This window comes from Rhododendron vialii, chromosome 13a (genome assembly GCF_030253575.1).
Source record: "Rhododendron vialii isolate Sample 1 chromosome 13a, ASM3025357v1".
NCBI lineage: Eukaryota > Viridiplantae > Streptophyta > Magnoliopsida > Ericales > Ericaceae > Rhododendron > Rhododendron vialii.
The window spans coordinates 29,805,441-29,831,091 of record NC_080569.1 but is presented as its reverse complement, the minus strand read 5'-3'; the positions used below and the strand labels follow the sequence as shown (position 1 = coordinate 29,831,091).

At 37.6% G+C, this 25,651-nt stretch overlaps 3 protein-coding genes and 2 long non-coding RNA genes across 6 annotated transcripts; 1 reads left to right on the top strand and 4 right to left on the bottom strand.

Annotated features, from left to right (window-relative positions):
- Positions 1 to 33: 33 nt before the first annotated feature.
- LOC131312460 (uncharacterized) lies at positions 34 to 6,154 on the bottom strand. Its single transcript, XM_058340212.1, has 4 exons — positions 5,815 to 6,154; positions 3,578 to 3,679; positions 2,445 to 2,605; positions 34 to 440 (listed from the first exon to the last, which is right to left on the bottom strand). The coding sequence occupies exons 1-4, from the start codon at positions 6,011 to 6,013 to the stop codon at positions 333 to 335; spliced, it is 570 nt and encodes a 189-aa protein (XP_058196195.1). The 5' UTR covers positions 6,014 to 6,154; the 3' UTR covers positions 34 to 332.
- Positions 1,108 to 2,438, bottom strand: LOC131312461 (uncharacterized). The gene is made up of 2 exons (XR_009195880.1): positions 1,227 to 2,438; positions 1,108 to 1,137 (listed from the first exon to the last, which is right to left on the bottom strand). It is a non-coding gene; the product is annotated as an uncharacterized LOC131312461 (long non-coding RNA).
- A 2,126-nt stretch (positions 6,155 to 8,280) lies between the features above and the next one.
- LOC131312457 (probable receptor-like protein kinase At1g49730) lies at positions 8,281 to 14,426 on the top strand. Of its 2 annotated transcripts, none has more exons than XM_058340208.1 (7): positions 8,281 to 8,468; positions 11,618 to 11,864; positions 12,560 to 12,612; positions 12,683 to 12,750; positions 13,411 to 13,500; positions 13,650 to 13,719; positions 13,807 to 14,426. In XM_058340208.1, the coding sequence occupies exons 1-7, from the start codon at positions 8,399 to 8,401 to the stop codon at positions 14,109 to 14,111; spliced, it is 903 nt and encodes a 300-aa protein (XP_058196191.1). In that variant the 5' UTR covers positions 8,281 to 8,398; the 3' UTR covers positions 14,112 to 14,426. The 2 variants fall into 2 exon arrangements, with proteins under 2 accessions (XP_058196191.1, XP_058196192.1); XM_058340209.1 differs by having other exon boundaries at positions 8,423 to 8,851.
- Positions 9,689 to 10,703, bottom strand: LOC131312458 (uncharacterized). Its single transcript, XR_009195877.1, has 2 exons — positions 10,282 to 10,703; positions 9,689 to 10,248 (listed from the first exon to the last, which is right to left on the bottom strand). It is a non-coding gene; the product is annotated as an uncharacterized LOC131312458 (long non-coding RNA).
- Positions 14,427 to 15,041: 615 nt separating the features above from the next.
- LOC131312456 (dnaJ protein homolog) lies at positions 15,042 to 19,215 on the bottom strand. The gene is made up of 6 exons (XM_058340207.1): positions 18,897 to 19,215; positions 17,256 to 17,424; positions 17,001 to 17,142; positions 16,630 to 16,906; positions 16,096 to 16,294; positions 15,042 to 15,568 (listed from the first exon to the last, which is right to left on the bottom strand). The coding sequence occupies exons 1-6, from the start codon at positions 19,044 to 19,046 to the stop codon at positions 15,249 to 15,251; spliced, it is 1,257 nt and encodes a 418-aa protein (XP_058196190.1). The 5' UTR covers positions 19,047 to 19,215; the 3' UTR covers positions 15,042 to 15,248.
- Positions 19,216 to 25,651: the final 6,436 nt, after the last annotated feature.

Below are 25,651 nucleotides of genomic sequence, written 5' to 3'. Positions count from 1 at the left end.
AACAGGCATTGGTCATCTTTCGGCACACCCAGATGGTAAATCACAAACGTATGGGCCATAGCAAATGCCAATGTGAAATATGACATTTTGCGACGTATAGACGTGCAAATTACAAACCAAGAACAGTCATTATTCCCAACTACAAGTACATTCATTTTTTCACAAAGTCATATAACGCAAAGCACATGCTAGTAAGATTTATTCTTCCCAGTTGATTAACATTCGTGCAAAGGAAATCATGATGAGACGGAAGCTCCTTGATAGCCATATCTGCTGAAGTAAGCTGCAAGATCTAGCAAACACAGTACTTCCAAGAAAGCATTGATGCATTCTTAAATGGAGGAGACGGATTCACCAAGCGCGATTTGGAATTTGAAGCTAACGCAAGTCAACTGTTGTTTCTTCTCATCTTCCATCTTCAACCTGAGAGTGTATAAACCCTACGCATACCAAAAAAGACTTCATTCAATGTAAGACATGTGACTAAATGTGCATACCATCTTGAGAAGCACATCGCGCAGGTAATGAAAAAACTGGTCCATTGAGATGGTAATAGCGATAACCCAATGAAAATCCCATCAAGCCAGGTAAACTGCAAGTTTACAACCATTGCCACACCTGTGGCCTTTGACTTTATTTCAACGCCAGGAAACCGCTGTCTTTCTACCAGTCTCTATACTCCCACAAAACTAGACAGAAACTTTCCAGGTAGAGACAATTTGGTCCAACCAATCCAAAAGTATCCGAAAGCCTTTTTAACAATTTTCGAATTCTAGCCCCAGAAATTTCCATGACAAAATTAAGGAGATTTAAGCAAGGCCTTGCATGCATAAACCTGGTCCCAAGTTACATGTTTAGTTAGTGCATGGGCCCTAGTCTACTAAGTCTAGTCAAAATGTGTTAATAGGATTTGCTTGATGCAGAAAATGTGTTTTCCTTAGTTCGGTGGCATGGAAACAGGACAGGAAAACCAAATCTTGCAGAAAATTTGAAAGTAAGGAACTTTCTGTTTTTAGCTGTCGCTTTCTCCTCTCTTTTCTTCAGTTATGACCACATGTGGAAATTCAATAGTAACCACAGAACAAATATGGCCATTTCACTTTTCCCTTCAGTTTCAATATCGAGTTTTGATTAACCCTGTCATTTAAAACAAAACATAGCCTAAAGCTCATTTGCGTACCTCATATGAATTCGTTCCTTAAGATTTGAAATGCACGTGAAAAAACATTTAACTTAGGAGAAACTGCACTACCCAAGTAAACACAGTGATGGTTCATATTAGAGAGAGAAACTCTACAACCAAGCATAACGACGGTGCAAGGTGTGCATCTCCTGATTCCTTAGTTTTAACTGCCAAATTTAAACCAATATTGCTCTCGAAAACAAAGGACACCATCTTATGAGGTCAATTAAGATTTTCTCTTCACAATGATTATTACCAAAGCACAGTACATTTAAGCAGTATACGAATCCTCTTACCACAAAAACAAGGGTATCATAACAAAAACGTAGGCAGTCCTTGATGCAAGTATCCACACAAGGTACAAGGGGAGCAAGACATTCAACAGCCATGGCAGCTACAGAAATCTTATTCCAAAGGAGGCCATGATAAATGTGAAAAATCAGACACAAATGGATGCAGTCATCCACATAGGTCAATGTTATGAAAAAAAGGAAGCTAGTGATGTGTACACTGGTCTATAAATGGATGTGTTTGACAACATGTGAATATGTGATGCAACTTTCTTTACCTGGACACACGCAATTCTTGTGAGATCAACATTTCTAATGTAAAGCCTGAGTAATTATATCTCAGAAGAAGAAAATTAACCAAATATCTTTTTCCTTGTCTAAAATAGGAGACAGGAAAAACACAAGAACCTTTGTCCACGTGACCACGTGAAATGTGACACCCCTCAAAGTTTTAATCTCTGTAAGACCCTAATCAAGTTAAATATAACCATAAATTGTATTGGATTGTTTGTCCTAACTATGTGTTTCGGTATAGTTTAGTTGAACCAAAAATTGTGTAGTAAAAACTTAATAGAATAGCAATAACATTAATGATTGAAAATTCTTCTCTCGAGTTTGGGAACCCCCTAAGCAAGATTCGTGGTTCCTCCACGGCCCCACTGGCCTCAGTATAAAGGTGGAGACTGGACAGTGCAGTTGACAAAAGTTTCAAGAGCCTAGAAAAGGAAGACACTGGACTGAACATTTACAAAAGAAAAGCTGAAAAAAAAAATCAGGAGTTGAGTGCAATATCCAACTGAATCACCTCGTCAGACATCACCATAAGAATAAGAGATTATGCTTCACAGGCGACAAGAAGGTTTAAAAAGACAAAACAGAAACTGCAACTAACTGGCATTGTCAGTCGTGGATTCAACTGAAATTTGACCATAAAAGAGCACAACTACAAGATCGGGAAAATTTTGACTTACAGGTGGGGTAATTCCAGGTAAGGTTTGCGTGTGAGAGAGCACAAATTTGCCAGCTGAGATTGGGCAAGCTGTCTTCTCACAAATCTCATGAGCCTCCGAATGGACTTTCACTCCGAAAAGCAAAACTTCCAGATCCAATTTCCCTCCAGTAAAGGCCTGACCTGCATTAAGATGGAGGGTACACTGATGGATAAAACAGCAAGGATTTCTCGAGCTAGCGAAAACAACAGTCTCCACAGTCTAAAATGGTGTGCACTGACTTAATCATCTAATTTTTCACCCACTCAAACACAAAATACATACATTTCTCCTCTCACAGTGATATTTCTCAACTGCACATTCTGCCCTAATTATGTACCTTGTACATATTCAAAGTCAGCTACAATAGTTATGTATTGCCTAGACTACTAGATGCAAATACCCATTGAGATTAGTGTGCACATGCATTCTGTTTGGGAAAATGACGGCCAATGACGTGTTTTAATAATTAATACCCGCTAAGGACATTTTCAGCATTAACAAATGTTCTTTGCTTGTCCTTGGTGGGTATTAATTATCAAAACACGTCCTGGGCCGTCATTTTCCCATTCTGTTTAGCTTCCTTCATGGCTAGAATTTGGAGCACAAACAAATATGTGTTGCTTCCAATACGACTTCACAAAAGTGCTTACAGATGATCAACAAAAGCTGCACGATTAACACAACCACTTCCTACTACCAGTATTCAAGCACAAACATTGTGTTCCAAGAAGTCCATGAAATGTAAATCTCCCACCAAAGAGGGAGAAAGAGGAGGACGCATGGGGACAAGGCTCAGTCTGCTGATACATTGAACACTCCTAATAAATCAAATGGTCTGGGTGTTTAATTTTTGAAAGGCCTATCCCATGTCTTATCTCTCCATTTCTTATGTCACAACCTTATAACCATTTTTTAGCCATGCAAAGATAAGTAACTAATGTTTAGTATATACAATCAAGAGAAAAATAAGCATTTAATTAGAAAATCAAAGCTCTACAACAGAATAAAATGTTCCAGTCAAATCATAATGGAAAGGTCCCTTATCATACCGAAGCAACTAACCAACCAATAAGAAGAAGAAGATGAAGGCTGATATGGAAATCAAGAATTACCTGTAGAAGCCTTGATGGTGAAGGTCGAAGGCTTCCCAGCCTTCAGCGGGTCAGGTGATATAACTACATCCTCGACCTTAACAGCATAACTTCTCTTTGTACCTGCACCCATGTGAGCAAATTCAGGAAATATTTCACAAACCTTCCATTGGGAAATATGTACAATCCATATATCATTTGTACAAACAATGCATAAATTTAACAGGAAAGAAGAGCCAGACAGGAGCAAAAACCAAACAACTCCACAAAATATAGAACCAACAAACATATTAACTAAAGTCAACAAGACGGTAGCAGGGCCTTTTTGGAACCATCAGTACTGCGTAAACATGGAAAACTGCAACTACCCACAATTGGTGAATTTAAATACAACTATACAAGTACGATCAACCTAAATGGTAATGTACCAAATGGGGTAAAAGAAATTATAAAAAAAAAAGGTAACTACTGTAAGTACGAGGATTACCTTGTAGAAGTGGGGAAAAAAGCAAAAAATAAATAAATCAAACCTTCAGTCTCCCCTTGATGGCCCATAAACATTTGGAAAGAAAAAGGAACAAAACTTTCTTGTCTACACGCATTTTAACTGCTATTGACTCAAAGGAATCGATCACAGATCAATTGAGCTGAACTTGTGACTGAACCAGAATTCTCTGATGGCCCGGACCGGCAATGTTCCATGGTTTCTCAGCCAACATTTTATCCTTCTCTCAGAAAAACATAGAACCTCGCCTAAAGCTAATCTCCTCAACTTTTTTTCTTATGCGATCTCTTCTTTTCATATTCCCCTCATCTCTCTCTCTCTCTCTCTCTCTCTCTCTCTCTCTCTCTCATGCGAACAACGAAACAAATGCAAACATAAACATTAATCCTCTTTATAAACAATCAATCAACTATTGCCGAATCAGATTCAATCGCCAATAACGGAATTTAATAATTCAAACATAGGTTTTACATCAACTACTCGTTGAGATGATGGAGTCCTATTTGGTTACAGGTGACTAGTGAATTCATATGGTTAGGCCCAGATTGTAAGTACTGCGACAGTTGGTCTTCAGTTAGATTTCGTGGAGAAGGTTTGTCTCAATTGGAATCACCATTTGCAGTTTATCATCTTACGACTGCATTTCCCCATGGAGATCCCCGCCTCGTTATCTTTCTCCGGTGCATCTATGGGATTGCCGACGGCTTTGATGGATGCTTCCATAGTTGTCCAGTAGTGAATCGAATTGCGAATCGCTCCGATTCAGTCATGACTTATATAATGCATAGAAACCTATGCTTATTGATTAGGGTAACAACAATATATACTGCAAATGAAAGATTTAGGCCTAAATCAATAAAAACCTTCTTCTAAATGATGATTTGATAATAACGTGGAATATTAGGTAAGTTGCTTCTATTGCAACTACCAAGAGATGATGTTTAGTAAATCCTACTTATGGTTCTTTTTGTACAAAAGAGTTATAAGTACAAAACAAACCCCCCTTAGAAGGTCGATAGGGTTGTTATATTCCCTTTATCTTCCTCATTTTCGATTCACTGTCATAAAAAATCTCCTTTACTTATTATCTATCCATATAACATGGACAAAAAATGACATATATAACAATACTAAAGACCTTAAGAAAACAGTTTGAACCCTTTTCAAACTACAAAAGAAGCAAAACAAGAGTAAAGAATGAATTTCGGAAATTTTAAATGAATCGAACGAATCACCGATTCACTTACAATTCACAGCTATTTCCGATTCAGACAGCCTATTCGTAATCGATTACCCACCGAATTGTGAATCGTACGATTCGGACAACAATGGATGCTTCTATCTGTGTTCTGTATGCAATTAGATCAGATTTATGGTCTGGTTGTTGTAGTAATAGCCGTATAGGTTTGCCGTAATTTTGCTTATTCGGGTCTTGCTAACCACCATCTGGTGGGCCTAGTGGACGATGGATAATAAACAAGCTAGAATTTCGATAAGCATTTCACCGATATTAATACACTTTCTCTCTCTCGTTCTTGATATGATATCGATACAACTTTTAGGCATTATCCACAGCCCTTAGTTAGCATTTACCTAGTTAGTTTAATGAATTTGTTGTCAATTAAAAAAAGCAAAAACATTCAAACCCTCGACAAAAGGAAGAATAACTCGGCGGAAAATTAGGGAAACAATAATAGAAAAAAGATGTCGACAACGAAAGGAGGTGGGAGAAAAATTAGAGAAGTGAACTCACAGTAGGTAATCTTCCTGGCTTGAATCGAAGGCAGGAGCAAACAAGCAGAGAATAGGAAGAGGAAAGCGAGCTTTGACCGACATGCTGCTGCCCCCATGCCGATACGAATTCGTCGATGAGAGAGGAAAAATCCAGAGAGAGAGAGAGAGACAGAGGGCGAATCGGTGGTGAAATACTTTGATGGTTTGACCATTGTCATATGGCATCGTCAGCGATATATTAGGCCCATCCAACCGACAAAATTTTTGGGGCAGGATGGGTATCACGTCACCCGATTGGCATAGTGTCCAAGCAACATATCCGAATCATTCAATACATTTTTGAACGATGTCATCTCAACACTCTCTCTCCTCTTTTTCTCTCCTATTTATCTTTCCAAATTTGAGCCATCTAAAACCGAAATAGACTGTCCGAATTCGCCGAGTGGCACCACATGGTACCCACTCGACACTGAAAATCTTCTCCATCCATGTAGACAGAGGCCCAACACAATTGTGTTCATATTTGTGTTTTAGAGCGAACTATGGTCACACCATGTGTTGTACACCAAATTGCATGGGATCCTACGCTATTGGTCGTATTGATTGTATCTGTTCAATTTGGCGGGTCCTTGTGAAAGATTAGTCCATTCAATATCAATAAAGGCTTGATGAATTAATTAATCTATATGCCTACGAATTCAAGGACCAAAATCATCAAACCTTACCGATATCTCAGTTTATGTCCCTACGAAATAAGTGTACACCAAATACAGTGGCTCACCCAGAAACTTTCATTAGCGGAGTCTCATACTAGTGAACTTAAGAATTAGATTCAACAGATATCCATATAAAAGGAATTAGATTCAACAAATATCCATATAAAAGGGAACGTATAATAATTTTACCGAAACACTATAATATATTTATCTGTTACTCCATAATTGAAATGTCTAAAAATAAAATTGTGACTCTACAAAATCGAGTGGAACCCACGGCCCCGAACCCCACATAGGTCCACCCTTGACTACACCAAAATGATGTACCTATAGTTTGCCTTTTATTTTACCAACTCGAATAATCGGGCATCCATCGAGACAGAGTGAAAGGACATTTAGCAAGGCCTGACAATTATTTTTTAGAAGGATATGAGTCATATGACCAATGTCAAAATAGAAACGGACTCTTTGGTGGCAGTGAAACTCGTTCACAAGGGAGCTGAACCAAACCACTCCCATCGAGCATTCGTGGACATGGACAGAATTAGGATTTTGCAACCGCATGGGTTGAATTATGAACAATAAGATTTTGAAATTTTAAATTTTGGAAATCTAAATAGTTTGTTTGGTTTAGGTAATAATTTGTTTGGTTTAGGTTTGAGGGAGGTTTTTTGGGTAAAGAGTGGAGAAAGTGAAATGAGATTAATAATTGAAGGAAAACTTATTAGGAGGCTATGTGCAGAGAGAGAAATTGGATTTTGGGACCTAAAACAAACACATTCTTAAAGTATATAAATGTTAACACTCATACAAAATGCAATATTTAGGTGTTCTTAACAAATAAAAAAAACTAACATTAATATTAAATTTTGAAAAAAAATACAAAAAAACACCAGGGGGCCGTGGCCCCCAATGCCCTTATATAGTTCAGTCATTGCTTGTGGAATACTCTCCGATGTTACTACATAAGACGGAATCATCGTTGAAGCATGTTTACCGTGGAGCTAATCAATGTGCATATCATTTGGCTAGAGTGGGAGCCTAACAGGAAGAAGAAGTTGTGGTCTGTGAGGAATCTCTTCAATCTGTGAGGATCCTTGTGAGATAGGATTTGTTTGCTGATGGCCATTATAGGGTCTAACACATGCTAGTTGTATAACATTAACTAGTGACAGAGTCAAGATTTTAATCCGGGAGCCCAGCTTAAAAGATATATATTTTTGATCGGAGCGTATGCTTATTAGTATCATAAATTTTTTTGCTTCCAAATACATTACATTTGTACATTGAAACGATTTTAGTGTAATGTAGATAAAAGAAATTGAAATCACAAATATAAAAAGAGAATATAAAATAACAGAATTTTCATCAAATCAATCTAAAATTATTAAGATTACAAGTAATTATACATAAATAATTATTAATAATATTTAAAATAAAAAATATACAAAAAATAAAAATTTTAAAACTCAAAAATTTGTAAAGCCAGATCTCCAGTATAGCTCCGCCCTGACTTTAACATTCTGAACCTTATTTGCAGATTTTAATCATTTCCGTTGTACCCAAAAAAAAAATAATATTTCATTTACCTCTCCATTTTTTTTTGAACAGCATTATGAAGCTAATAATTGGCTCACATGGCACCCACCCGGACTTCCCGGACCGTGCATGCGCTGTAAAAACAAACAATTCCCCCCCGCCCCTCTCCCTCTCCCTCTCTCTCTCTGTCCCTCCATGCATATTCACTTTTTCTTTTAACCGACCAAACAAAAGTAAAAGACATGAGGTACCCAAATTCGATTAAAAGAGGAAAGCTATGGCGACATTTAGAGTAGTGCCCCACAAATACAGCAACCACCACTGTTTGCTTCCAGTATCTGCACAATCATGGATCATCTGCTCCTCAAGATTAGACTTCTTCTCCTTTCTTGGTTCCACCTTCACCCCTCTCCTCCAGGTCCCATCTCCCTCCTCACTCTTTACTCTCTCTGTGAACTGTCTTTACCATCTGTTGCTTTAAAGAGTTCATTTTTTTTCTTTCTTTTCATTTTTTTTCTTTCTTTTTCTTTGAATTTGGAGGATTTCAGCATATTTGAACAATACCCACTTTGAATTGCTTCAAGTTCCAGGTCTTCTGGAATTTTTATGATATGTTGGCACCGGAATTAAGTACCAAAAGCCATTAGAAATGAGTGGAATGCTAAAGCAAGCGAAATTGGGATGTGGGTTTTTGAGAGATTGGAATTACAATTGGAAACATGTGATTTTTTTTTGTGCTGACAGTGGACAGGTTGAGCTGTGATTCTGAAGAAATGAAAATTATGGTGCTTCAACTTCTCTGTTAGTAAAATATTTCTGCGGGATTTTTTGATTTATCTAGACTTTGTGTGTTGTGGTTTTGGGGCTCCATTTTGTATATTTGTAGGTATGTATTTGTATTGTATATAGTTGGTAATGAAGACTGTCCCGATGAAGAGGACTAATCTCTCCGGCCCTCCCCCAACCCTTTCCTCGCATTTGCGTGAGGTGAGGTGAGGTGGTCCCAAGGACAAATTGCTGTCGAGGGAATCAACCTTGCAACCTTGGGGTGGTAAGCCCCCCTCAGGCAAGTCAATTGACCGCTGCAACAACCCCCTCGGGGTTACTCCGTTTAATATTAGTTGCCAAGAAAACTGTAACAGATCGGACACAGGTCTGGTGCTGATACAAATGGAAACAAATTTAAACAGTTTTACAAGAGCTCTAACAAGGAACCGCAGGTGTATGACCCAGTGGGGCCTTGTTTTGTCTGGTGCTGATACAAATTTTAATTATCACATACTTTGATTTGATCTTTATCTAATGCTGCGGGGGAAACATCAAAAAACAGTTATTTGTATTAGATTTGTGATAGGTGGCCTTGCTCGGAGATTTTCCAAATGCTGGAATAGTTGGTGAAACATCAACTTGAATATACTCTGTTGTTCTTCATTTAGAATGCATGACAACTTCAACACATGATTGCCTTTTCTATCTTATGAGAACAACAGATTTAGAAGATAAAACCAGCATCCATTTTAGACTACTTTATTCATTTTTTGTTCCATTTTAGTTATTTGATAACGGGACTCTCTCACCGTTCTTAATTGCATACTACTGATAGTAACGCGTATCTAGTGGTCAACTATTCATGTCGTACTATTGATGACAGGTATCTTTCAACATATACCCACATTTCAGGAATGTTCTATGTTGACTCTGCATTTTTCATCTACTCATTAGGGCTATTTTGTTGCTATCAATTTTTGAAATCATTTAAGATTTTCTTGAGCCAACCTATTGTTTTGATGGACCTAATATCAATCAGAGCGTTGGTTCGTATTTGTAGCCTCTGGTTCAGGCTAAGTGGCTATTGGCAAGAATAGTCCTAGTCTTTAGTTTTCGTAGGTTGATTTTTAGGCTCTATTTGTTTGGGTATAAAATATATTCCGGTAAAATGTTTTACCTATTTTCCGGTGTTTGGTTGTGTAAAAAATTAGGAAAACATTTTACATGTAAATTATTTTCCATCAATTGGATGAAAATGACTTACCATTAAATCTTCCGTAAGTTATTTTTCGAAATGAACCCGCTTCCTTCTACTGCAATTCCGTTGAAGCCAACCCCCCCCCCCCCCCTTCTACACTATTTTGTTGATTTCTAAAAGTATTTTCAAGTGCCAACCAAACACCGGAAAATAAAAGTTTGAAGTTTGTTTTCTGAAAAAACATTTTACATGGAAAATATTTTACATTATAAAACATTTTACATCGAAACAAACGGAGCCTTAATTCTTTTGGCTTCCCATGAAATTGAGAAGTTGAATCTTGCTCCGACCTAGCCTACACCCTCTCCTGTATGTCGCTGACAAAGGTGTAACAGCTTGAAAGAAGTTGGCCTAGTAGCATATTCTGTCCATCTGTTCCTCTGAAGTTTAAAGCATACCACATTTCTGACCACTTCAATTCATAGATTACAAAATGGGGACTTTTTTGTTCTCATTAGAAGATCATTTTGGTGCCATGGGACTGCAGGGACTAACTTACACATTATAACAGGAAAATTTTGGAGGACTGCAGACCGTACTCTTTCTCTTTTTGTGCCCTTCACTGCATATATGGTTTGATTATGTAGGAATAATCTGTTCATAATGGTGGAATTTCTTTGATCTAAGATGCATTGCAGTTGTGGATGTGAACCTTAGTTCAGTATCTGCTCCCTTAAATGATTTTTTTCCTGGAGGATCTCGGCACTTATTTTCACATTTTAAGATACACCTGGGTTTTCTGCAGTTTCCAGTAACAGTAGTCTTTGCAGAGTTCATCTTTGAAGACCAAATGAATCTAGTACCAGCAATTGTGTTTGCCATCAACCCAAGAAAACTTTTTTTTTTTGCTCGGCAACTCAAGAAAACTTAGCTACCTAGTTATGAAAAGAATCCTGGTTGAGAATATGAGGAGTATATTTATTTTATCTCGATAATATGAGACATATCTTCTTGTTTTTATTCTCTCTCTCTCTCTCTCTCTCAAGTGCGCGTGCATGGGCATAGATCTATTGGTTTCTGTTTTTTCTTTCTTCCCTTTTCATTTTGACCAGAGATAGGAAAGCTACTATGCTAGTTATCTTATGTGAAAAACTTGGCTTGCCATGCTGCTTCCTGGCGGCGGTTTTCACTAGTTCTATTTAAATTGTTTTAGATATAATATTCATCGAAACACTTTTACTCCCCATATCTGTTTTATTTATTTATTTATGGTATATGTGGAAGACCAAAAAATTTGAAGCACACAATTTGATATGTTCATACATCTAAGTTCTAACATGAGCAAATTTCCCTATCCGTGTCTTCATTCCATGGACCATGGATCACGTTGTGAAATGCATTCACATTCAAGCAGAAAGAAGCAAATCAACATTTCAAAACGCATATCATTTTAGAACATCCCAAATAGAGTAGCACATAAAGAGAAAAAGTCAAAAAGGTGTGGAGGGAGTATATGTCAATCAGATCATTATACGTAGGGCTGCATTAATATGCCTTATAATCCCTTTTGTCTAAATGTCTGTCTACACTAACTATTTCAGGTACTATATGTTTTGCAAGGCACTTCTCCTATAGGGATATAAAGAAGGCAACTGATGGTTTCCGCAGAATTATTGACAATTCCCACGGAGCTACGTACAAAGCCAAATTTCAAGATGGCAGTGTTGCTATGGTAAAAGAAATAAGAGATTTTGATGAAGAGGCCTTTTACAAAGAAGTGCTCCTCTTGGGCTGTTTGCATCACCGGCACATTGTTTCACTTTGTGGGTTTTCCACAGGGCGGAAGAGGTTTGATTCTTACTCTTGCTTTACCTTTGAGAAACCCTTTTTTATTTGGGAAAGGTTCATGTTGTTTTAGTGGAGTTTTTATACAAGGGAGAGAGAGAAAGAAGGAGAGAGTTTTTATCGCAGGAAGCTTTAGTGGTTGGAGACTCGAGTTCATGTAGGTTTTGGTCCTACACCCAATCCTAAAAACAAGTAAACAAGTAGGGTCGAAGAGTTTTTCAGGCATTTTGAAAGATACTTACTTTGAACAGCCAACTGTAGCCTTATTGCTGTAAAATGAGCTTGTGGTTTTGTTGGATGTTGTTGGGGTTTTATGATTGTTGGACCACTGATTTTGTACAATTTAATAGTTTCGTTGTAGCTATCCCGATGTTAAAATCTGCAAAACATCCTTTTCAGTTGTCTCGAAATCTAATTGTCTAGTAGCTTTCTTTAAATGGAGGTTAGGTTTTCACATTCATAAAACTAATTTGGTTCCATAAGGCACCAACTAGCCTGTGTACGAAGTCTCCAGGATATAAGCCTGAGATTGAGTTCTTTTGACAGTTTCATGGGTTTTATGATTGCAAGAGAGGATTTGACCGGGTGGCATAGCACCAGTGGCCTATTTATGCATTCATACGTTTTAAAAAACAACCCTTAACTGTTTTCTTTTTGAGAAACTTCCTGTTTTGATATGCATAGCTTCTTTCTTTCAGGTTCCTAGTATTTGAAAACATAGAAAACGGAACCCTGAAGGATCATCTGAACGGTAACTTTTGGAGAAACGTTTCTTAGGTTTTCCCAATTTGATTTGGTGATAATTGTCCGGGTCTTTGCAGATCCTCTTAAGACTCCCTTGAATTGGAGAACAAGGCTACATATAGTCATCGGCGTGGCAGCTGCCCTAGTAAGTCTTAAAGCTCTCTTTATCTATGATATATGCAAATAAAATTATGTCAATCTTCTCTACATTTGCGTATTTTGTTATGAAAGGAATACGGCAAAAGTAAAAGCTCTCGTACATAAATACAGAAGCCAAGAAGCTAAGATTCATTAAACATCTTAAAAGAGGATGCCTGCATCTGTGGTTATGAACTTATGACATCTGCAACAGGGACTCTAACACTACACTTTGTCTGGAAAACGTGAAAGACGATTTGCAATATTCCGGGACCTTCAAATGCTCCCGTACCTAATTTGTTTTCTACTCTTCCTTCTATAGATTCAATAAAATAAATTTCTTGGATTATCACATGCATTTAGATTTTGCTCACCTAAATCTCTCCCATATATTTTTACAATGAAATTTCTTCCCACTGTTTGAAATATTAGAACTCGGATTCATATGTCTTGTCGTCTTAGTGCACAATTCAGCACTTGGTCTGGACTTGCTGTTTCCTTGAGTACCACATGGATTATGAATTCCAGAATATCGTTGAGCACCTGCACCTGGGAGTTAAATTCCTTCAGTGGTGGAGACTCTTGAGGGTTCAGGAAATTGAGGAAATCAATTTGGATTGGCTCAAATTCATTAGCCACCATTCTTGACTTTTCTCGTCTGATGCAGGAATATTTGTATTTCTTCTGCAACCCTCCAATGTATCACGTCTCAGTCAGTTCAAGTACCATCCTACTAGATGAGAACTACAATGCAAAGGTAGGGTATTCCACTTCTCTTTGTCTAAATTTAAAAATTTTAGCTTGTGGTTCCATTAACCCATAAGGATTTATGTTTTCTTAAACGGAAATACCGTCATCGTACTCTTCGCTGACAAATCCACGATACTAACCTGCCTTCGGTCACAGCTCTGCAATATTGGCATTCTTGGCTCCCGTCCAAATAATGTGACATTACCACAGTCCTCATGTACAAAGGGTAAACTGTTGTGATCACTTCTGTGCCACTATTTTTGTGTCTCGAGCTAATTCAATCTTCATGTATCTCTTTCCTCTGCTGCTGCAGAATGTGACGATCAGGAATGTGGAAACGTCATATTTCAGCTTGGCTTGCTAATTCTGGAGCTAATTACTGGTCAGTCCTCAGAGGATGGAGGTGCTGAATTAATCCAATGGGTCCAAGAATATCGATTCTCAAAAACCGTACATAAGGTGCTTGATCCAGACCTTGGAGACAATTATGATTCTAGAGAGCTCAAGGGCCTTTTAGCTGTAGCAAGATTGTGTACGAAATCTGTAGATAAGCCAACAGCTTTTACCCCTCAGGTATTTAGGTACCTCCAGAAGAAGATAGGCATTGCTGTCGCATAAACCATTATCATTTGGCTGGCGATGCTTATGTCATGTATACAAGTATATAAGTATTATGCATAATCATTGAAATGGACTTGATGGCTCCCTGGAGTCTTAGTTCCTTGTTCCAAGCTTCAATATATAGTAAGTAGTTTTTTCATATTCCGTGTGCTCTTCTTGATTGTTTCTGTACTTGGCTTGATTCTAAGTAGTCAAAACAGCTTCAGGCTGGTTCAGGCTGCCATAGGGGAAAATAGCAGAATCCCTTTTATTGCAGGAATCTATGTAAGAATGATATATCAAATAGATTATGAATTTTTCTTTTGTTTTAAATTACTCTATCCTTTTTGCTGCACTGTACTTTTTTTTTTTAAAAACTGTGTTCTTGTTGATTTCTGAGGCCATAATCTAATTTTATCGGGCATAATTTTTCGGGTCCTCTTTGATGTGATACGTTGAAGCTGTAACACATCTTTTTTCTCCTTTCTTGATGAAAAAGCGGTCATTTATTCAGAACATTGGAATATCATCGATGATTGAAGGGCATAACAGAAATTGGGGCCACTTCCAACCAAACATTAGAATCCATCAGAAAACGAACATGTCCAGCTAAATGATGCGCTACCCAATTTCCAACGAATCGACTCAATGACTTCTGAAGAATCACCTTCCATCTCTATCGCACATGACAATTCAACGATTGCCTTCAAGGCCCTCATCCTAGACAGAGAATGAGGGTCTATATGATCTCTCGTTCCCCGTGATTATTCTTTTCATTTTCCTCATCTTTCACCTCATTAATCATGAAGCCAAGCCTAGTTTACGAGGGGTAGACCTATTCCTTTCTGGTCCATATTTTGGAACTGTAAACAATACTCTATTTGTACTAGTACCGAACCATTGAAGATTCAAGGCTACCTCTGGGAAAACTAACAACTCTAGGAAGTATTAAGGTAACCCCAGGTAACAATTTCAAAACACATAATCGTTCACCAATAGATGTTGTACTTTTCCTCATGTTAACAAAACAACACACACTGCTCTAACACATGTTATTGTGGATTCCCAGAAGTCTTCTATGCATACAACTACCATTTTTTTTCTTCAATCATTTCTGGAAACAAGAACCGAAAGAACATAGAGAAACTCAGATTATCACTGCTGGGCACATTGCACTCTCTGGCCTCCACCGTGCGTCTCCTCATCCTCGTCATAGGCCTCCTGAGCCTGGGCCTGCTTCCTCCTCATCTCCTCTTCAATGTTGACATCATGCAGTGTGGTCTCCTCGCACTCATCCAGCTCCATATCCGACATCCCCATTGATGGCCTCGGGGGTAACACGGCCTCCAGCTCTTTGACCTGGTCTGAGCTCAGAGAATCGGGGAATTCTACAGTGAAATGAATATACAGCTTCCCCTTCATGAATGGCCTCTGGTACATCGGCATACCCTCATCATTTATTGCCTTGTATTGATCTGCATGGTTTCCACCATCCAACAAAATTGCAACATGAGTAACTTATCATTCAATTTGAAGTTGTTATGATTATCATCCTCATATGTTCTCATAACCAAAAGGGTACAAGGGAGGAGGGAGGGTTTGGACTGTGGGGTCAAGTGACCCTGGTCAGAGGAAACCCCACAGATGATAACAAATTATCCAAAGACCCTGACTGAAATTACAAATTTAGCCGTTCATCATTGCCACACACACTCTCGATATTTAACCTCGCCTCCGCGGCTAAGTGTACTATCAAATTTATTTGCCCAGTGACCACGAATGTGAGAAAAATTATGGTAATTTCATGTTGGCCGCATGTTGGGCACAAGTTTACTAAATAGTGGGATGTTTGGAAAACATCGCTAAAAAACTGTTTTCCAAAATAATGTGTTACCAATTAAAGCAATGACTGCAAATAGAAAATGAAAGCAATAGCAGATAGCTAATATTCTAGCAGAAAGCATAAAAAAGAGTGTGAAAGCGATATCATTCTGTTACTAACCAGGCTTGACCACTTCCCCAGGGTTTGAGTTAATAAGGAGTTGCCTGCCATCCAAGTGAGCTAAAATGAATCGAAAGCCGCATAAAGCTTCAGTCAGAGACAAGGTGTGCTCTACGAAGAGGTCATCGCCCTTTCTTTTGAACTTTGGATGTTCTTTCTGCTGTAGGACAAACACTATATCTCCCGTGACTGTATCGGGCTGTAAAGCAACACATACCAAGTAAGCAAACATTCGCATACATGATCATGCAGTAACTAGCACTTACAAGCATAAAAAATACACCCTCCATCCCTTTTGGTTTGTCCATTTTCCTGAATTGAAATGTCAAAAAAATACCACCACTTTAAAATTCAAAGCATAAATCTTTTTATTCCCCGTAAACTATTCCCAACAAATAGTTATGACTAATTTTACAAGTGAAGATGGACAATGTTGGAATCACTGCCTTTTCAATTGCATTGAGTAACTAAATGTATGACTTAAGTCCCAATCTAGACTAGAAATTGTGGGACAGAGTAAGAGCAATAGCATACCGCTTCATCGGCTTCTCCAGGGAATGTAATTTTCTGTCCATTCTGCATGCCCTTCTCCACAATAACTTCCACCACCTTCTTCTCTGAGACAACTTTCTCACCTTTGCATTGAGGGCAACGGTCTTTCTCATTAATGCTCTCGCCAGTACCCTTGCATTCATTGCAAGGATGCTGCATCTGCTGGATCATAGAGGGTCCAAGTTGCCTAATTGTGACCTTCATTCCGGATCCTTGGCAGCCAGCACATTTCATTGAAGCTCCAGATTTTGAACCTTTCCTGTCATGGACAGAACACAAATCCGACTATGTGAGCATCATTTATATCCAACATTGTGTACAAAGTTTAACATTGATCATGTCACAGCAATTACCCATTGCACTTTGAGCAAATAATATTTCGAGACAGAGAGAGCTTCTTAGATGTCCCGATGTACAACTCCTCAAGAGAGACCTTCAAGGGATGAACTACATCTTCTCCCCTCCTCTGCCTTCGTCCTCTGCTGCTACCACCACCTGATAACCAACAACATGAATTCATTGGTGAGTTCGATACTTTATATCTTTCTACAAGCTAACTTGCTAAAAAATCAAGCAACTTTGGAAAAAGCTACTGCTTGGTGTCTCACCTCCAAATGGGCTGCCACCGCCAAAGAAGGACTGAAAAATGTCAAACGGGTCATGCATACCAGCGCCACCACCCATTCCTTCTTTGAGTGCATCCTCACCATATTGATCATAAATCTCACGCTTCTCAGGGTCACTCAGCACCTCATAAGCTTGAGCAAGCTCCTTAAACTGTAATCAGATTCCAACATCCAAAATTCAGCTCCTATTCGATCAAAATGCAGACTAAGTTGAAGAAATATCAAACCTATTCTTTTCTCTCCAGCTTTTAACTAATCTGTGAAACAAACTAAATTCACAGGACAATCTTAATCATAGCCACAGAACAGTTACATCATCATCCTCCAAAACACTGTCTGGCCTTCAACTATAATAACACAACTATGCACAGGGCCTTCTAATAAATGCCCTGGGGGCACTTGAATATCTGTATTATTGATGATTGGGGGCACTTGTTTATCTGCAATAATGTCAATCACCTTCATTTAATGAGTCTCCGAATTCAAATTTCCATTAATTCCAAACAATCTCCTAACTTCACTCAAAAGGCTTTTGATTACATCTATGTATAAAGTTTACTAGCTTCCAACAACACAGCCTAGTTGCTTAGCCAAAAAAAACAATACCACCTAGTTAATCCCTTCAAATCATGTGAACCCAATTTTGCTTATACCAGTGTTCCGTTGTATTATAGCCATCGGATCGCGTGAAAACCATGAGATATGTCGAAAATCCAAACTCATGCATACAATACACATGTTGTGCACAAGATTCATATATCACACCAAAAGACTGCTAATCCAATTATAACTGACATTACAACATTTATCCAAAGGTAAGATTGCAAGCCTCAGTCAAATCATCATATGACAATTCCAAGGAGAAGAAACGGTGAAACACTAAGTCATAATCCATGTTAAGTTAGTCTACCACTCTACCCTACTTCAAAAAATTTACAAGAAATTGCCATCTTTAATTCAAATCTTTTTATCCCAAATTTAGAGGCTACTTGGAAAAGGAAAATAAAGCAGCTTAGAAGACTTCTTCACCAATGTAAAGGAAAAATTAGCCATTGGGCACATTTGAAGCATGAGTCCTTCAGAAACTACCAATTTGCACATAACAATCACTAGATAGGTTCACATAATAGCGCGTTAAGTGATAATCAACCTCTAATGAAATACTCTTAAAATTTATGAAAACAAACTCATTAATTATGCTTTAAACGTTCAGAAAACCAGTACACAATCCAGGGTGATGGCCTTCCAAAAACATTTGCTTTTGCACTCAATGGAAATATGCAACCAACCAACATTTACTAGCCAAACACGCCATCATAAATTCTACTGCGCAAATCTAACCACTCATAACAAAACCCAAAATAAATCGTAATGCCAACACCGCGTGAACGGCCCCTAAACATCATCCATTCACACGGGTAAGACATATAAATTTGAAGCGTGAATTAAATTAATTTGCAATTGTGAAAAACCCAACTCCCCATCCCCAAGAATCTCTCACTCAAAATTCCCACTCCTCCCCGTGTTCTCTCTCTCTCTCCCTTTCACAAGAATTTACAAGAATTTAGTATTGATTGATTCATTCACGAAATAATGGCAATGAAGGGCAGCGACGGAGAGTACCTTTTCAGGGTCCCCGCCCTTGTCGGGATGGTTCTTGATTGCCGCCTTCCGATAAGCCTTCTTCAGATCCTCCGGACTCGCGTCCTTCGACACCCCCAATACCGCATAGTACTTCGTATTGTCGCTCTTCTTCGGCGCCCGACCAAACATCTTCTTGCCCCTTCTTTCTTTATTCCGTCCTAAATCCAAACCCTAGTCGCAGATTCTGCTGTTATCACAAGGTCTTCCTCGTACTTGCGTATGCAACTCTGCCCGAAGAGACGGAAAACTCTAGAGAGAGAGAGAGAGGGTTCTGGAGAGAGGGAGAGAGAAACTGCCAGAGAAGGGAACCATCACGGGATATTTATAGTGTGCACGGAATAGGATTAATTACAGATTGCCCCTCGAACTATCACATTCACATTTTTCCAAAATTTCCCCTAAAACTACAAAATCCTACACTTTACTACTTTAACCACTCTACAATGTTTAACGTTGGCCCCTTATTATCTTCAATAGCTTAGCTTAACATTCGTTACAGCTCTTAGAATAGTTTTCCATTATATCCATACATGATGAAAAATCGAGAATGATATGCATATAAATCTGCAAATCTGTCAAATCAAAGACTAGATTTTTCTCTATTTTGTGTACATAAAGATTTATTTGACATCTTGACGGTTTCATGAGGCACGGGTATACTATAGAGAGGTTTGAATGGTGTATAAAATCGAGGGAAATTGATGGACATGAGAGTGAAAAGTGCGTAATCTAGATAAATAAACGGTTTTGATATTACTAGGTATACAGATTTCAAGGCATTCTAGTAATATTTTGATTAAAAAGTATTTGAGCACTATTCTATACTATTTGACGTCTGTTAGACTAACGACTTAAGATTAACAAAGGGTCAAACTTAATAGATTTCGGTAGTTTAAGGCAGTTGAGTGTCAGATTTTATTGGTTAGGGGGTAATTTTAAAAAGCATGATCAGTTAGGGCAGTAAGTTGTATTTAAGCCCTTTTTTTGTGTGTGTGTGTGTGTGGAAAGATTAATTATGCCATGTGAATATGCTGTTTTTGGGTTATTGAAAAATGGACGGCGGGGATGATTCCGGGGTGGTGAGTGGGAGTTTCGCGACTGCAGCGTGGGCATCTGAAAGTAGTGGAAGGGTCTAGAATACTCTTCCTGTTTCTTTGGGGCTGTCTCTGCAGCAGCGGTGATGAGGAAAGAGTGTGGACCGTTGGATGGTTCATGGGACGGCTGAGGTTAGCGATCTAGAGGGTTCCGTAAAAAGGATCCGTGTCCATCCGCTTCGTGGGAAACTCCAGTTTTGTTGAGGAATATCAGCAAACTATTTTTGTATTTTTGGGTAAAGTAGTACTTTTGTTAGGACTCAATAAACTCATCATGTTAAACTTTGCGATCGGCCCCGTTTTCGCTAAACTACATATTATAGACTATAATTTTTTGGGTTTTGTCCTTATTTCATTTTTTCCGTTTATGTACTTTTGATTTGTCTTGACGAGGAGAATTCGGTAAGTAAAAATTAGTATGAGATTTACACAAGTATTTTAGAAAATACTCCATCCAAAAAAAGCCAAAATTTCATGTCCTATTGGTATGTCTCAACGAGAATAATCGAAAAAGAAAAAAATTATGACTTTTATACGAATATTTTAGAAAATATTCGAGAAAAAGGCCCAAAAACTAACAAATGCAGGGTTTTTTTTTAATAAGAAAACAAAATAAAAAATTATACTCCCTCCGTTCCTAATTAATTATCCCCTACGGTTTTACGTGCATTTTCAATGGTTTATATCTCTCAAAGTATATTGTTAAAAATATGCAATATGGATCTTGTTTGATAGATCTCAATTTTTTCTATAAGACAATGATTTCAAAAAATATTAAACACTAGTGCTTACCCGTGCCTACGGCACTTGCTATCTAATGGCTCAAACACTAAATGGATTCATTAGTGTAATTAGCAAATAATGCCATATTTTCCTAGTAGGTTATACTCCACGGTCACCCCAAATCATACAAGACATATAGCTTGTTGTTCCAAAAAGCTATACAAAGAGGGCAAACTTAAACTCAAATACAAATTGTTCCAAAGAAAACATCCCACAACAAACATATCATCCATAGTATGATCAGTATATAGCTTGTTCTCTACCTCATGTCCAGATCCATGTCAAAGCGCATCCAAATTTGATAGTATTCAACGTCCTATTCGAGTAACATTGTCGATGTTGCGTCAAATAGGTGGTGAGTTCTCTGGATTCACTAAACTAAATGGTCTAAAGCCCCTATTTTCTAGGATTTTTAGGCAGATCATTTTTCTCACATTCAGATAAACAACTTAACTCAGAAAAACTATTAACCATTTTCAAACAAATAAACAAAAATCCTGAAAAACTAAAACCACTACAGAAAAAGAAGAGGAAAATTAGATCCAGGTTTTTGCAGCCTCTGCATCGATCTCAACGTAGCTCACCCATCCACTACCCTTGAACTTATCTAGGTCTATTTCCTCAACCCTATCCTGATCGATTTCCCAGTTGATCTCCAATCGAATGCTGGGTTCCACCTTCTGAATGAATCTATCTAGAGTGGACTACATAATAGAAGACACGAAGTTCTCAGTGTCTGTTGTGATTGGGTTTGAATTGGGGGATTGTGGATTGGCAAGCAATGGGAAACAAAAAAAAAAAAAAAGAAGGATTGAAAATGAACTCACATCATGTGGGTAGGTTGCAGTCATCGGCGGCTCGGCATTGGTGGGATTTGGAAGACGGAGAGGTCATTGTTGGTTGGTTGCCAATTATTCAATCAGCTTCAAGATCCTATGAATAGCTAGCCTCTCGTGGAACACACCTTGACATAACTCGGCAATTCTATTAGTCCATATGAACCAACAATCGATAACCAATGTTTTGATGGAAATATGTTTTGAAGAAAAGAGCATAAAAGTAAAAAAAAAAAATTATATAATGTATGTATCGAATGCAACCAAAAATCAATTTCAGATGCAAGTTTAGTAGCTACATCCCATGTGATGGAAAACGTGTTTTTTCATGCAAGTTCAATATATAAAATGTGTTTTTTCGGAGGAAAAAAACAAATCTATCCTTTTAACTAAAGCTAAAGAATTTGAAACCCAAGCTTCAAAGATAATTTCAAAAATAAATCTTATGCTCGTGCAATATGGTTGTTAGAAGAATTTTTCGATTAACTTCAACTCCCAATTAGAACCCAACACTAATTTTCTAAATAATGTGGCAAGAGAACAAAGAATTGGCTGGGAAAAAAACAAAACAAAACAAAGAACTAAGAGCCATACATGTGGAGAGTCAACCAGAGAGAAGGCGAGGGTCAGGGAGACAGGAAAGAGAAATGGAAAGAAAATGTTTAGGGGGAGAGAGAGAGAAAATCGAAAATGAGAATAAACGCCAAAGACTATATTGCTCAATCAAGCTTTTATTACCAAAAATCGGCAATCAAAATCACTACAAAAAATCAAGCACCCAAAAATCTGCCATTACCAAATCTCCCAATCAAAATTTTCCAAAACCGGAATATAACATTCAACTAAAATCCTCCCTCACATTTTTTTAAAAACTTGCAACGAAAGTATTTTGAGAGCAATGGACCCATTGCTCGGACGCGATTTAGGCGCGGTTTAGCCAGGGACCTTGACTTGCTTTTCTCTTAGGTCTACTAAATATACTACTCCTACTTTATTTTGAAAGGTAGAGAGAGAGAGTTCACTGTCATTCAATGGTGCCAAAGTTGACCACCCTTTTATGGTCTTTTTTTTTTTTTTTTTATGGTATTTGCTTGCTTTTTTATTGTCTTTTCTTTTCTTTTCTTTTTATCCGCAATCAAATACTGATGTTCAGGATTTTTAATCCTTCAATGAAGATTATGTGGTTTTTCCTTTCCAATTGGGTCAACATATGCCAATAATTAAAAAGAATCACATAGATAGCATTCAAGTCCATCTATGTACTCAACTGGAAAATTAAATCATTACCAAATCCGGAAAATTAAATACCAAAACTGAAAGAATCAATATTCAACCATTTATTCCAGAAAATGAAAGTTATTTACGAAGATACCATTGGTTTGTATGTGAAGGGTGGAGAAATCTAGACCGTTAGATTTGGTTGTATGGATAGATAAAATTTGTGTCAAGGAGAAATCTGAACCGTTGAGAGAGAATATTCTTTAGGAATATTCCTAAACACTTGTGTTTTATTAGATAGATAATATACGTCGAGAGATATAAGCCTTTGAAAATACACGCAAAGCCGTAGTGGGTAATTAAATAAGGACGGAGGGAGTAATATACAACTTATAGTTTAGGAAAAACGGGGTCTCACTACTTCATCTAGACAAAAAGAGTTTAAAAGTATAATAAAAGATCAATTAAGAGGAAAAAAATACTATCAACAAAGACAAAATTGCCTTTTCTTGTTTTTAATGTTGTCTTATATGAATTTTTTTTTTTCATTTCGGTCCCATTTTTATACTTTTGTATTCCTCTAATCGAGACAAAATGGTTAATTCCAAAAATTATGGTGAAAAATAAATAATGAAAAAAATTTAGCAGAGTAGTTATTTAGGAAGAATAGGGCTAGTTTTTTTCGCATTTTCGATTCTTGATTTTACATTTCTGTTTTTAAGGTCCATAGTTTCGTACTGAAATGAAATACTAGCAAATTGGTGCGCGCAAGTGAAAGGCGTCCATTTTCTTTTTTCTAAATCACCTTCATTAAGTATTCCACTAACTAGAATTAGCTCCGTTCTAGAAATCAAAAAAAGTATATTTTTTTTTACAAATTTTAAACTTAAAAATAATAGGCTTATTGAAATTTACAAATATGCAATATGGATCTTGAGATTGAGATCTTTTAAACAATGCAAAAAAAATAAAAAAATTATATTCGTAAACCTATTATTTTTAAGTTTGAAAATTGCAAAAACATGCTGATTTTTTAAGAAGGTTTAGTGGAATGGGGCTAAGTACTTATTTTTTGAATTAATTGTGATGTATTGCGAGAGAATCACATGTCTCGTAAAATAAAAATAAATACTTTAAAAATAAGAACCTTAACGGAACAGGACCTAATAATATTCCCTTTATCAATGTACTTTTGGAAACTTTTGATCATAAATTTTTTACTAGTTAGATTCATGTCAAGGAAAATGATTTCTCTAAACCAATTAAACGCAAATCTTATAAAATAGTAGTACTGTCAAAAAGGAAAATAAAATGGCCCCATTCGAGTTTCTATGTAAAGTTCTTATTTTTTGATAAAGTAATTTTACGCTCAAAAATCATATATTTACGCAAATAATTTTTCTAACAATATGGATCTAGTTTGATAGATCTCATTGAAATTTTTTATACGGTGCAAAAAAAATCAAAAAATTATTTTTTATTTTCATTATATTTGAGTTCAAAAATTGAAAATAAGAACTTTTAAAATGAGAACCTAAACTGGAACGAGACCGTTTCAGTAATTTAGGACAACCTCTCCTGAAATTCTTCTTTCACAGTACATAGGCTCTTGCCAGTGGTAGCGTTCGCATTCTCTCTTGCTCTCATGATTGTGAAAGAATACTCTACTTGATTTTACTCGAACGGTACAGTTTACACTCAATTTTGGCCAAATTAAAGAGTTGATTTTAGATGCCAAAGAAGGTTTTAAAAATTGGTACTTAATGATTAAAAGGAGCGTCTGTTTAACTTAAGACGTGAGATGTTGTTTGGCCGTTTAAAATGCAGAGCATGACCTAGATTCATGGCCTAAGCCCTTATAACAAAACTCAGGGCAAGCCTTGGGGCAACAAGGTTCGTTGCCACGCCACCCAGTCCCTGTTTGGATCACCTTTATCAACAAGTCCAAATCAGTTAAAGGCCTGTGATTGGTTCTTTGGGCCTAGATCTAGAATGACCAGATTAGCCAAAGGCCTGTTTCCATCTCAAAGGCCAGGAGTAGTTCGTTAGGCCAAGACTCTCCACAAGTTGGGCTTGGCGTTGGGCGTTTTTCTGGGCCCGATGTATTTTCAAAGCCCAAAATTATGGAGCTCCGGGCCCGGAAGACCTTTTGTCTAGATCCTTGAGGAAGCCTTTAGAAAAGAGTAGTAGTTTGAAGAATGCGAAAAATCTTGCTAGAGTAGAGATGGAACCCATGGCTCAAGTTCCAAAGTCGGCCTTCAACTAAATGGCCGTATGGAGGGAAACGTGTGGAAGCAGCTCAAAACAAGAGAAGTTGCTCACAAGCAGCTCGTTTTGGGCTTGTTTGGCTCTTGTTACACGAGAAAATATGGACCAAGTCCCGAAAATTCCTTTTGTTTTCAAGCTCCTCACTTAAGGAACCAATCCAGAGCCTTCAAGGGCCCACAAAAAGCAAAAAAGTAGCTAGAAAGTCTGCTGATTTGCAGTAAAGTTTCGGCCTTTAGTCTTGGAAGGCCCCAAGATCTTCCTTCTGGCAAAAGCTTGGCCTGAAATGGTTCATTTCAGGCCTCAAGCAAAGTTGCTAGCCGAAGTCTTGGAGTAAGAAGCAACGAAGGGGCAGGTGGCGCGTTTACTGGAAATCATGGAAGCTGGTCAAGCAGCTCAAGATCAGAGGTGGTTGCCTATAAATACCATAATGAAAGGCCTTACCAAAGGTCCACGACCTTCAAAGCCCATGGCATGGCTTATGCAACTTCATTTACATTTCCTTTACTTTCAGAACACTGCTTGTATTCATTGCAAT